This window comes from Hyperolius riggenbachi, chromosome 10 (assembly GCF_040937935.1).
Source record: "Hyperolius riggenbachi isolate aHypRig1 chromosome 10, aHypRig1.pri, whole genome shotgun sequence".
In the NCBI taxonomy this organism is placed as follows: domain Eukaryota; kingdom Metazoa; phylum Chordata; class Amphibia; order Anura; family Hyperoliidae; genus Hyperolius; species Hyperolius riggenbachi.
The window spans coordinates 191,836,359-191,849,855 of NC_090655.1; the positions used below are offsets into that span (position 1 = coordinate 191,836,359).

At 44.2% G+C, this 13,497-nt stretch overlaps 1 protein-coding gene across 1 annotated transcript in view; it reads left to right on the forward strand.

Annotated features, from left to right (window-relative positions):
- The first annotated feature begins 4,382 nt into the window (after positions 1–4,382).
- LOC137534107 (proto-oncogene tyrosine-protein kinase receptor Ret-like) overlaps positions 4,383–13,497 on the forward strand; it is a 172,366-nt gene continuing 163,251 nt past the window's right edge. The window contains 1 exon segment of the mRNA XM_068255471.1: positions 4,383–5,181. Within this exon segment, the coding sequence (XP_068111572.1) occupies positions 4,872–5,181 (310 nt within the window). The 5' untranslated portion in view covers positions 4,383–4,871.

A 13,497-nucleotide genomic window follows, 5' to 3' on the forward strand; every position in this document is an offset into this window, starting at 1 on the left:
GTCATGATGATGATGATCAATGATGTTGAAGAGGGTACATGACAGGAACAGAGTGGGACTTGGAGTTAGAGGACAAGAGGTAGTAAAGCTGTTGTGCAGTGTCCTGTAGCTTTCCACTGTCCCTTTCCAGTATCCTACAGTGTATTCTGGCTTTTTTCACTGCCCTAGCATTCCAGTGATCTCTGCAGTGTATTCTAATTTTTCATTGTCCCCTGTAGTGTGCTCCATCTTTCCAGGGTCCTCTGTGGTGCATTGCAGCATCCCAGTGTCCCCTGTAGTGTATTGCAGCATCCCAGTGTCCCCTGTAGAGTATTGCAGCATCCCAGTGTTCCCTGTAGTGTATTGCAGCATCCCAGTGTCCCCTGTAGTGTATTGCAGCATTCCAGTGTCCCCTGTAGTGTGCTCCATCTTTCCAGGGTCCTCTGTAGTGTATTGCAGCATCCCAGTGTCCTCTGTAGTGTATTGCGGCATCCCAGTGTCCCCTGTAGTGTATTGCGGCATCCCAGTGTCCCCTGTAGTGTATTGCCGCATCCCAGTGTCCCCTGTAGTGTATTGCGGCATCCCAGTGTCCCCTGTAGTCTATTACGGCATCCCAGTGTCCCTTGTAGTGTATTGCGGCATCCCAGTGTCCCCTGTAGTGTATTGCGGCATCCCAGTGTCCCCTGTAGTGTATTGCGGCATTCCAGTGTCCCCTGCAGTGTGCTCCATCTTTCCAGGGTCCTCTGTAGTGTATTGCAGAATCCCAGTGTCCCCTGTAGTGTATTGCAGCATCCCAGTGCCCCCTGTAGTGTGCTCCATCTTTCCACAGTCCTCTGTAGTGTATTGCAGCATTCCAGTCTCCCCTGTAGTGTGCTCCATCTTTCCAGGGTCCCCTGTAGTGCATTGCAGCATATTCCAGGGTTCCCTGTAGTGTTCTCCATCTTTCCAGCGGGCTCCTATGCCCAGGCTATTCTGCAGGAGCATGTCATGATTTAGCTGCGCCTGCATGGTCAACCCCAACTGGCCGTGACTGAGCTATATACCCGGGGACGCAGCGGAGGAATGGAGTGGCGCAGGAGAACGGAGTTAGAGCCCACGGCGGGCATGGGGCTGGAGGAAGCCCCAGGCAAGTATAAAAGCTGCTAAATTCATCATCTCTGGTTTCCTTTAAACCTACCCTTATGGGATAAATCTTGACAAGCTGGTGGAGGGATATGAGAAGGATTCTACTGAGCATGCTCAGATGGGGTTTTAGCATGCCTCGATAAGAGGCATACTTTGGCACCACACCAGTTTCCTGTTCCTGCTGTTACAGTGAACGCAACCTAACGCAGTGATGTAGCTTAGGAGGTCTGGGTCGCAGTGCAAGTTTTACATTGGCACCCACGAGGAGCAGATAAAAATGGCACGGGATGAGCGCCTATAAAAATGGCACCTATAAAAATAGTATAAGCCGCGATTAGCGGCAAGAAGTTTAAATTATGGCCCTGCCATGGACAGCAGCAGTGTAAGGGCTAGTGCACACCAAAATCACTATAGCAACCACTAGCGCTTTGCGAAGTGATGTCCAGGGGCGTATATGTCAGAGCCCCCTTCCACTCTAAAAACAGCATCCTTTCTCATGTACATTTGTTATGGTTACCTGTTTTTTGGCTCAGGATATTGCTGAAGTATCACTAAGCCAAGTGAGCCCTACATCCCTACATACATAAATTAAGTAGCCAACTTCCCCAGGTAACAATTAATCTGATCTGAGGTCTTTATTCTGAGGCATGGTGCTGTGGCGCCCATGGCACAAGACATGCCTGTACCCCTCTAGATACACGTCTGGCGCTGGCAATCTGAAAAGAGCTCAGAAGCGCTCTTGGTGTGCACCATCACTAAGATAGGTTGTAAGCAGGGGAACAGAACAGTCTATTTGTGATGATCCGCTCAGCTGGCTGCACAGGCAGACAGCTGTTTGTCCATTCCTCTAGTCTGTGGGCTGCAGGTCTCTGGAACAGAGACCTGTCTTTCCATTGCAAGTTTCTGGTCTGTTCTCTTGCTGGGGAATTTGCATACATTCGTTATGCAAATCCCCTACCTGCCTTCTTTGATGACTGGCACTATAAGAGCTTTATGGTTCCCAGAATGCTTTGCTGGACATTTCCTTTCCATGGTCTGTTCCTGATGGACACTGCTGGAGTGTCAGCCATTGCTATCTAGTATAGTTAATTCCTGGGGGTTGCTTTAGGCTCCCCTTCTAGCCCAGTCAGGTTGTATTATCTGTATTGCCTGTTCTGTCTTGTCTTGCCTGTTGCCATTGTCCTGCCCCAATGGTGGTCGACAGGAAATGGTTCTGATCTCTGTTCTTGGAGTATAGCTGGTGCAGCGGTTGCTACCAGCTATCTCTTCTGTTCTGTCTCCTGGGATCGCGCTAGCTACTTTTCGCTAGCGCTGGGGATCCTTCTGTTCTGTTTTCTGGGATCGCGCTAGCTACTTTTCGCTAGTGCTGTGGATCCTATCTCTCGTTTGTCCCTGTTTTCGTGTTTGTCTTGTCCGCTACGCTTGCTGCAGGCTCGGTGAGGTAACCGTTAAGCAAGCGCTCGCGTCCTCTGTTTCATGTTTGTCTGTTAATGGTTAGTTAGGCGTGCTTGTCTCTATTGTGCTTATCACGTGGAGATCGCGCATAACCGCGTGCACTGTTGCGAATGAGTGCGGTGTTCGCGGTTAGCGAGCGTTGTTATTTTCCGTATCTCCTTATTGTATTTGCTGTGCCTTTGCTACCCTCGTATTCTATTCTGATCTGCCTTGTGTCACGTCTGGCGATCGCACCTCTCGCGATCGCGTTCCTATTTCGTATCTGCTGTTGTGTGTGCGCGGTCGCGGGGTGGCGACTGGATTGGCGCACACACATACAACCTATCCCTTTGCTCAATCTCATTCGCCTCTCTTGCGATTGCGTTCTGCGCTTCGTACAATTCCTGTCTGGCACTTGTGGAGGTACAGAGGATTGGCTCCTCTGCACTCCCCAGCGCCATCTGCCGACAGGAATTTCCCTCTACAGACCTTTTGCTGGGTTCCTGCAAATTATACGCTTGTGGAGGATTTCCGCCGTGTCAGCGCACGCGTTGTGCGCTGATCACGGGGAAAGTTCCACATTTGTTACACTATGAGGCCCGGTTCACATTAGCGGTGGCTATCCGGAATAGCCGTGCCGGAGCCGCACCGCATGCTGGCCGGACGAAACGGACGCACGGCATAGCAATGTAAGTCTATGCCACGGTTCACATGCGTCCGTTTCGTCCGGACCGTAGCCGGACCGGATCCGGACTCCGGTGTCCGTTCCAACATGCGCTATTTTTGGGTCCGGCTCCTCCGGCAGCCGTATCCGGGGCGGAGCCGGACTGCACCATCCGGCCAATGGAAACCAATGAGAACCGGAGAGCGCACAACACACTGGCAAAAAATCCGGATGTTCTACCCCACTTCCTATGAGGATTGTTGCGGCGATATTGGATCGGGGACACATGGGCAAGCATTTTGGAGTAGAGCAGCACGAGCTGGAGATGTTGGCAGCATGTTGGAGGTGGAGGTGAGTGCTAAACAGCAGAGGGCCTGATTCCACAGGTCCCCCTTCTGCTGACCTCCCAGACCCCAACATTTTTTTTTTTTTTTACGATACTTTTGCCAAACGGATCCGGATCGCATCCGGATGAACACCTGATGCAACCTGACCGGATCCGGATCGGATCCGGATCAGAACCGTACGGTTCCGATCCGGATCCGGATAGGCCATCCGGTCCGTTTGGCTGACAACCGCAAGTGTGAACGGGGCCTAAATGGTTACACCTAATCACAGCTCAGGTAAAGGTGATCATAACCAACATTGCACTAATAAAGAAATAATAAAGCAGTTGAAGAAGGGCCCCTCTGGAACAGGGGTCCAGGTGCAGTCGCTACCTCAGCATCCGTTATTGCTACGCCACTGCTAACCCTCACTATGAACCTAGCCTTAGAAACTTTTCAGATACAAGTGCAGGTAACACTCCTAAAGTAAATCAGAACATCCTATATCTGTCCGAGTTTTACAGAAAATATTAGCTTTACAAACTGATCTCTTGCTGAGCTGCCTGTCCTGCCTGAGTGCAGGTGCTCCTGGCAGGCTGTAATGGGTTAACGCCACCGAATCTAGGCAGCCTGCGGGTTTGGCAATGCATTTTCTGGCTGATTGGTTTTGATGGCTGTGTCTGCTCCTTCCTTTTGCCCTTTTCACTTCAGCATAGTACATATGTGAGTGTTCTCCCCCGCTGCCTGCCCCTCCCCGCTCGCTCCTGGCTGCAGTTTATTAATTAAGCTGGGTGTAGCTGAGTGCCCATTTGCTGCTGCCTTCATTAGCACTCAGCTTCTCCAGAGGAGGAGGATCCACCCATCTTTAGTTATTAGCTGGGAGGCAGCAGCATCCCTGGACCCATCTTCACTTTACAGGATACTAATCCGCAGGGACAAACGTGCATCCCCTCCAATGCAATGTCATTGTTGTGCTGGCACTTCTTCTAGCTTATATCATCCAATCAGAAACTGTGACTGCTGTTTAGGGTGTTTTATTACACAGGGCCATCTGAAGAGTTGATTATCTCACTCCAGCATCAGCTTCCCCGGGATAAGAAGGAGGGAGAGAGATCAGTAAAGCTGAGGTTTATGAAGGTGCAGATCCTCAGTTTGGAAGAGTGTTTTGGAGAATGTGATGAATCAGGGGTGTGAACGTTCCCTCTGCAGCAACTTTTTCTGGTGTGGATTGCATTGTCTTCAGATCAAATCAGATCAGTGACTGTGGTGGATCTGGAGGAGGGGTGGGGGGCATCTCTTGATCAGAATCCTAAAAGCAGACAGGGGAACGTGCAGCATGATGAATGAGAAGATCCCCCAACACAGGTGAGAGCGGCGGACTACCTGCACACGCCTCACCCACCCTGTGTCTGGCCGCTGCTGGACCCCCATTCCCTGATTGTGCCGGGGAAGGAACCGGACAGCTATGGACCAGTCTGGCTGAGGAATTTGCCAGCATCCCCAGTTTCACATTGCTCAGTCTCCTGCCAGACACGCCCTGGAGACACGAGAAGTGGATTATTATTGCAGAGGGGCAACTTTCTACTTCCTATAGTAAAGCCACCATGGCATCAGTCAGGTGGGCACTGTGCATCCTCTGCTGCTGGTCTCAAGGTAAGCTTTCCGGGATACTGTTGTGCACTTTACTAGTAGCACCACTATATATACCGAGTGTAAATGGAAGCTTTGGAAGTTACTACTGTATGTATAAATCCATATCATTGAAGCCAGACTTGAAGTTTTAGCATCTGCAGTGGACGCTCTACCGTGTCTGTAAATCTAGTATTATAAAACTAGCAGCCAAATCATGAACTTTAGAAATGTTCCTTATCCCCTAACTTGCATAAAAGGGAACCTGAGGTGAGAGGGAAATAGAAGCTGACCTGTTCATCTTTTTTTAAATAATGCACATTACCCGGCTGTCCTGCTTATTGTCTGCCTCAAATACTTTAAGCCAAAGACCCTGAACAAGTATGCAGATCAGATGTCAGTGACAAATCTGACAAGATAGCTGCATGCTTGTTTCAGGTGGGTGGTTTAGACCTTATTGACTAGAAAGATCGGCAGGACTGCCAAGCAACTGGTATTGTTAAAATAAAATAAATGTGGCAGTTTGCATAGGTTTTACAACTCTGGTTCCTTTTAAGGTGCCCACTAATAGTACAATCAAGATTATTTTACCAACTTACTACTTTTAAGCTACACTAGGGGTTACCTAAAGTATTTATTCAAGTATAGTCACTGAATTCACCCTTCTGTTACATAAATTGGGAAAGATTGTATAATCAAGATTGCATCGTCAGTGGGCAGCTTTATACTTATAGAGGCTTACTTATTCAAATTGTTGTTTAATGGTTATAGCTGTGCATACTTTAGGAACCTGTATAATACCAAACTGATAGTAATACTAGTACAGAAGGGCTCTGTTATGCTTCGTAGTTTCAGATTTCTCAAAAACAGGTGGTTAAGCTACGGTCCATGTTATGCTTTATCATTTTGCGCACATTTCTGCTCATCAGGTGTTGTAATGTCACATTAAGATCTCCAATTCGGAGATGCCAAGGGTGCTTGTACCAGCTGATGGGTACTGTTATGGGCATCCTTGTAAAGTGTGGTTGGTTAATGACACATTAGGTAGTGCAGGTCTGCTCCCATGTGCCAGTGATGTAATCCTGGAGACCAGCAACATTAGAATAATATAGAGAAGTAGTGATATGACCCCGCACAGTGCCCCTTGCTTTGTGTCCTTGTGCCCCAAGAGGGTGCAGGTGACGCTACTCCTGTAACTGATAAAGATCGCAGCAGCTGCTGCCTCTACTAATGTAAACACAGTCTTGCGTATAGTCCTTATCACCATATGCTAGTGTTTGCTCATATATTTCAGGCATACAGGTGATACAAATCAGAGCTGTGTAATAGAAACTTACAAAACAAGTCAGAGGCAGACGCCACAGTCATTCACAGGCTGACTCCTGAGCAGTGTGCACTACTACACACACACCAGACAATGATTGCATGTTATTATACAGTATTATAAAATAACTGCAGGCTTATTGTATGTTTCCAATGACAAAGATAAAAACTATTTCTATAAGCTGGCCATGTACATTTACATTTTAAAAACCTTATTCTGTTCAATAATACAATCCAAATAGATTATAAAATCATATATACATGTTCTGTTTGTTAATGGTGAATGATCTGTTACCAGTTTTAGCAAATCTACTAGATTTGGAATTCTTTAATTGAATGATAATTTCATTTGTCAGCACGCATGTGCCTGATCGCAATTTTACAAAAAAAAAAATTGTGCCAGCCATACTCCTGGCAATCCGTGTGTTCTTGGTACAATCTGACAAAGTGATCGGACTGAGGAGAAAATAATTGCAGACTGTTAATGACCATCTTCAAGGGATTAGATTGAAATGATTTGTCAAAGGTTGAAAAATGTAGATGGAAATTTATTAAAATCTGCCATTGTGTCCATTTGGCATCCAGTAAAAGTTGGATTGCAATCCATATTGTATTATTATTTAGTATTTGTATAATGCTGACATCTTCTGCAGCACAGTACAGAGTATATTGTCTTGTCACTTAACTGTCCCTCAGAGGTGCTCACAATCTAATCCCTACCATAGCCTTATGTCTATGTGTGTATTGTGTAGTGTATGTATCGTAGTCTAGGGCCAATTTAAGGGGGGAAACCAATTAACTTATCTGTATGTTTTTGGGGTGTGAGAGGGAACCAGAGTGCCTAGAGGAAACCCACACAGGCACAGTGAGAACGTATGAAATCTGTGCAGATAGTGCTCTGGCTGGGATTAGAACCAGAGACCCAGCGCTGCAAGGCGAGAGTGGTAGGGTTTATCATCGTTTTTTGTCAGAATTGGAAAGAAAAAAATCCCCAAATTGCTTCATGTATGACCACAATTAAGTTGATCAACAATTCTTGGTAACATTGTGTACGGTCAGCATTGCTATACAATAACAGCATACTCTATAACTAGCTTGGCTCTCAGATAAACCTATAAAACCCATAAGGGGCTGGTTTACACCAAGAGCGCTTTGTGTCGCTTTTGGTGTAAACGTAGCATTTCGAAAAAGGCTTGGCTAATGTATTGGTATAGGCTAGTTCACCCCAGAGCGATTAGATTTTTTTCCTAAAACGCAAACACGGATCCTGCAGCATTTTGGAGGCGATTATGACTGAATGTAAAGTATAAGAAAACTGTAAAATGGCTGAACAGAGGCCTTTTCAAAGTGTTTTTTTTGTTGTTTTTTTTATGCCGAAAGCTTTTCACTTCCAGGTTAAAGTGTACTTCCTGTTTTGCTACAAGATCTAAAACATCGCTAATCACAAACACTCCAAAACCGCTAGGCATAAATAGAGAATCGCTAGGCACATGCGATCGCTACAAAAAACGCTAAGTGTTTGTGATGACGCATAGCGATTTTTCTTGTGAACTAGCCGTAGTTCTGTTTCTTGCAACCTCATCCAGTTTCTTGACTTTCATTTGATCCTGTGTGATTTCTCACAGATCCAAGTTTTAGGCGATAGTCCAGTCTGTTTGAAGCATGTCAAGCCTTGGAGAATTTGATACTGGCACAAACTTTAGGCACACATCACATCTATTTGTGAGGTAATGTCAGTAGAGCTTTGTGAGGTGAACGGACAAACCTTTTTCTCTCTTACTAGCACATGGGCTAAACGCAGTTTAGTGAATCTGGGCATTTGGCAGTCAAGTGAGAATCATCCCAATCTCAGTTTTTCTGAGATGACTTTCATTTTACCCTGCATCAGGAGTAATTTTATCGTTTGAAATTAATTTTATGTTCCCTGGAAAGAGACTTCTGTCCTCTTCCTGCAGTAAATGCTCATTACAGAAGTGATTTCATTACAGAGGCGCTTTAATGTTCTGTAGCCTATTCTCTGGCTAATTTTCATGTGGCCTGTGTTACAGCTCGGAGCAATGTGTGTTTTCAGTGTATTACAAAATATTGTGCCGTATCCATGAGAGAGAGAGAAGGATGGAAGACCTATATGTGCCCCTGACATCTGCTCACACAAGGAGACTAGTTAAACCTGTGCACTGGCCTGACTAGCTGACTACCTGCCACTGGAGCAATGCATTGCTTTCTCACTTGTTGAGATTAGTCAAATAATCCATAGTGACAATCACTGCACACCACATCACAGATGACTGAGGTGGTGGCTGGATAGTGTAATGGTTAAGGGTTCTGCCTCTGACACAGGAGACCTGGGTTCAAATCTCGGCTCTGCCTGTTCAGTAAGCCAGCACCTATTCAGTAGGAGACCTTGGGCAAGACTCCTTAACACTGCTACTGCCTATAGAGCGCGTCCTAGTGGCTGCAGCTCTGGCGCTTTGAGTCCGCCAGGAGAAAAGTGCGATATAAATGTTCTGTGTTTGTGATAAACTGTAAACCTAAAAGTTTCTGCTTACCCATTGTAACTCTATCCCACTCTCACACCCCAGGGCTCAGGCCTTTTCATATCCCCCTTTTCATTTTTCTCTTGCTTTGGCAATGCCTGTAAGTATCTTGGTCATGCCAATAAAGCTTTTTTTTTATTTGATTAATGGTGCTCTAAGCCACAGAGTGTTTTCCTCTGGTTGTGTTAACTATTCAGGGATACAATCTGGCTTCTATGGGCGATTACATTTATTGGTATTCATCTATTATCCACTTGTATTGGCTGTGCGAATCTGCATGCAGGAAACGCATGCAGGAAACGCATGCAGATTCGCGATAGTGGAAACGGGCCCTTACTGCTTTTCATAGTTCTGGACATAAAAGACAGATGATGCCCAGAAAACTCAGCCAGCATGTAACATCAACACAGGCACAGTAATCCTAGCCTTCCCCTTTATGATACTGGGTAGGGAAGCATCAGCAGCTGTTGTCACTGAGCTTTTCAAATAAAAGTGAGAAAAACTTTGTGTGATGTTCTGATGGTGGGAGGCACTCATAGCTCCCCCAAATTGGAGCAACACTTGTAGAAATTGTGGCTGACTATAGGATTTGTTGGTACTCTGAGCCAAGTTTAAATATGATACTTAAATTTGGACTACTTTACATTTCCATAATGCTACAAGCAAAAGAAGTGAGTATTTATGAAATAAACAATGCTGTGTATTTGCACAGTTTACCAGAAGTAAGGAATCTGCCACAGCCATATACCTATAAACCCTAAAAATGTTGTTATCTTAACAGATTACCAACGTGCCCACTCTGGAAAGCAGATTAAAGCATCATTTAACTGCTTAGGAGGGGTCTAGCACCCACTGTTTAACAGTACAGTAGAATCCCTTTATAGTGAACTCCAAGGGACAACGAAAAGTAGTTTACTATAGCAGAAGTTTACTTTATCAGAATTGGCCATACAATGTATATTTGTACAGAAGTATTTGATGGGCCCTGAGGACTAAGTTTACTATATCCAGAGGTTTACTATATCAGAATTTACTATAACGTGATTCTACTGCAGATCAGATCCACCAGGATGGATTTTCAGATCTCCAGATGACTGCTTGATCTGCAGATGAATGTCAGTTAAATCGTGTGTGTATGATGATCTGCATATCTCATAGACTTTCATTGCAATTTGCAGGAATGGATTTTTGGCAGGAACAGATCTTTTGCAGATACTGATCTTTTGTGTCTGTACAGCATCTGTGTGTGCAGCATCTTACAAAGATGTGGAGTTCAGCTCCATAGAAAAGACTGTGTAGAGTTTGGCTCTCATACTACATGAAGGGTGGTATGATTGGTCTGTGATCTTTCATTTTCCAAAGACTATAGTCTGATGTGTGTATGAGCCTTCAGTCTTGCAACATGAAAGCAGTTTCAACCACTGTCCAATAACTTTATATCACTGTTTATATTCTAATGGAATATATTCATTCCTGAGGTCCAGGCTCCACCTACCAGACGTGGCCATTAAAAGGGTGGCTTCCTTCTCCTGAATGAATCTGATCAAGGTTACATTGTATTTTTGCATTAGACTGCAGCTGATGACCTGAGACTCCCCTTGTCTGCAACAAGGAGTGAGGCTCCATGGCATTAGGGAGGATAGAGGTCAGACTGTTAGTGGGGAGAGCTCGTCGATGGATGCCTCAAAGGATATGAGAAGCCACTGGGTGAATCAACCCATCTGCATCTAGGCCTGATTGGGCTATCCGTTTTGAGAAGGCTAACCCTTTGAAGAAATACCTTCATCTAAGTGAACCCAGTGACTGTGATTACCCATTTAAGTGAGTCCAGAACAATGTGGCTGAAGAAAGTATATGACTATGACAGTCCTTGGGAAATGCGGCAATCCATCCTTCTTTATAGCTGTGGCTGGTTATGTGATAAAGCCTATGTCATTTAGCCAGGAATATACGTCACTTGTAGATTCTGTGGTTTCTGTGCACATCAGTTATGTCAAAGTCTTCCTAATCTTCATCATTGGGGAGGAGGCTATGCTGTATTTCATTAAGATGGATTGCACAGTAACTGAGTATTCTTGAATATTTGATTATTAGAATTTGCTGCTAGGGAATGGTTTTTGTATATTCGTTATACATAAAATGTTTGTATTTGCAGAGAAACAATCTTCCAAGTTTACAACCATTATTTACCGCTTATTTTGTGTATGCCAGACATACACAGGAATGGAGGCAGAAAGTTGTATTCATGACGCTCATGTGATATGACATTGTTGTCCACATTAATAAGACTTTACTAGGTCTGTAAATTCATTACTATATGCCAACTACAGCAAATCCATCTCCATGTTACCCACCATACAGACTTGCTTCTCTGCAGGAAATCAAATGTCTGAAATATAACTGTGCCTTGAGTGTGCCTAGGACTCTAATGAATATGTGTGACACTATTATATATAGATTTGTATTCTATATAGATAATTGTATTTATGCAATTTCCATAGGTTTCCCCTCTGTGACTTTTAACTTTTTGCGGTAGACAAAATCTGGACATCTGGATAACTTATCTTCTGAGATTTTTCCCAAGAGATAATTTTTGATCTAAAAAAATATTTTAGCAACCGGAAAAAGTACTAAAAAGTAGATAAGAAAAGTACTATCAAACTCATGTTGAGTATTTTCTTGCTTGCTGGGGGCCTAATATATATTTTTTGATAAGATGTGAAAACATTTCTTGTGAGAAAACTTAATAGAATAGGAGCACTTATCAGTAAAATGTCCCTGTCCCGGTGTCCTCCTGTGTCCGTGCATCAGGTGCCTGGCGCACATGCGTGGCATGAGGGCGGTCTTCGGGCAGTGGTTATGGATGAGTGGGCATGCCCATGGATAAGCGCTCATTAGGGGGACGCACAGCTCTGCACGTGGCCAGTTGCCTAGCACCTGCTCTACACTACCGCTTTTACAGTGAAAGTTCTGGCTGAGAAAGTGGGAGTGTCTGGCGGATGGAGACCAGCGTGCGGTGCAGCAGCTAGAGGCACAAGACAAATAAGTTAACCTTCTCTGCCCTGGCCCCACTGTCACATACACAGACACAGTGTTGGTTCTCGTGAAATTATGCTCACTCATCCTTACTAATTGGAGAAAACACAATAGAAGGATTGAGTTGAATAAGGGTCGCAAAGCGAAATTATATTTGTGAAATGAAAGATTTTAAATTTGTTTGGTTGTGTTTGTCAGGTGTCATTGTTATATACGGAATGAGTTATCCACACTTCTTTAGGCAAAAAATGGTCATTTAGTTATTTTGTTTGGAAAAAGACCTGTGCAACATGTCCATCTACCGGTAGTTAAAACTCCGGAGGATCTTGGCACCCTGCTCCATTGTAAGGACAATCCAGGAGGATAAAATGTTACCTTGACTGGAAGAAAGTAGCACTATGCTTTGCCTTTATAACTGTGGCTCACCTATGTTAGAAAGGCATCCTCTTTTAGCTATGCAAAGAATTATATATACTTCCTACTTTCTGTGGTGGGATATTTCACATCATCACAATTTTTACAATTAAAAATCCCTTTCAGAACAGGTGGTAGAACCTTCTTTCCTCCACACATAGTTCATGACCTCTCTTCCTATCTAGAGTCCTAGGGATAAAAATCTTATTTGTCCTTTTGACTGCTCTTAGGCCCCTTCTACAATTGAGGGCATCGGGAAACGGAAGTGATAACAAAATGCACAGCACTTCCATTCCAATGCAATTTGTCATCAATGTGATCGTGATTTGATTCATTACTATGAAAAACCTTTTCGCAATGCATCAATGGGGACATCAGACAGTACAGTCTATGCACTTTTGATGTCTCCATGGATTGCGTCGCATTACGTTGCCACAAATGGAAAGAAAATACAGGTTTAGGTAAGGGACCTTAGCTGTATTTATGCAAATTGTTTCCACAATATCTCTTTCCAAGCTAAACAAGTTCTGATCTTTCTTAGTAAGTGAGATGCTTAAGCTTTCCCCTCTCCAGGCTCCGATAAAATCTATTATTGAAGCTTGTCCACAGTACTGAGCTGCGAGTCTGTTGTTGAAGAGTAGAGACTGATGCTATGGCATTTTGGTATTGGAGATGAGTAATAAAGCCAGATCACCGTATACCTCTCATCCCTGACATCACCAATGCTTATATCTGCTGACTGATATTTAGCAGGCTTATGTACTTCTCTTAGTGATCCTTACATGACAAGATGCTGACTTATAAACAATATAATACATCTGCTGTGGATCTCTTCTTTGCAAGTTAAAACCTGATTGGCTGATATGGGCAACACTTTCAATGTTATTGTAAGATTATTATTGATTTATAAAGCGCCATCATATTCCATGGCGTTGTACAGAGTAAGAACAAAACACGGGATACATAGTAAAAGAGGTAGTGGTATACACAAAATATAGACACTGTAATTACTATGTCTACCAATTCTGTA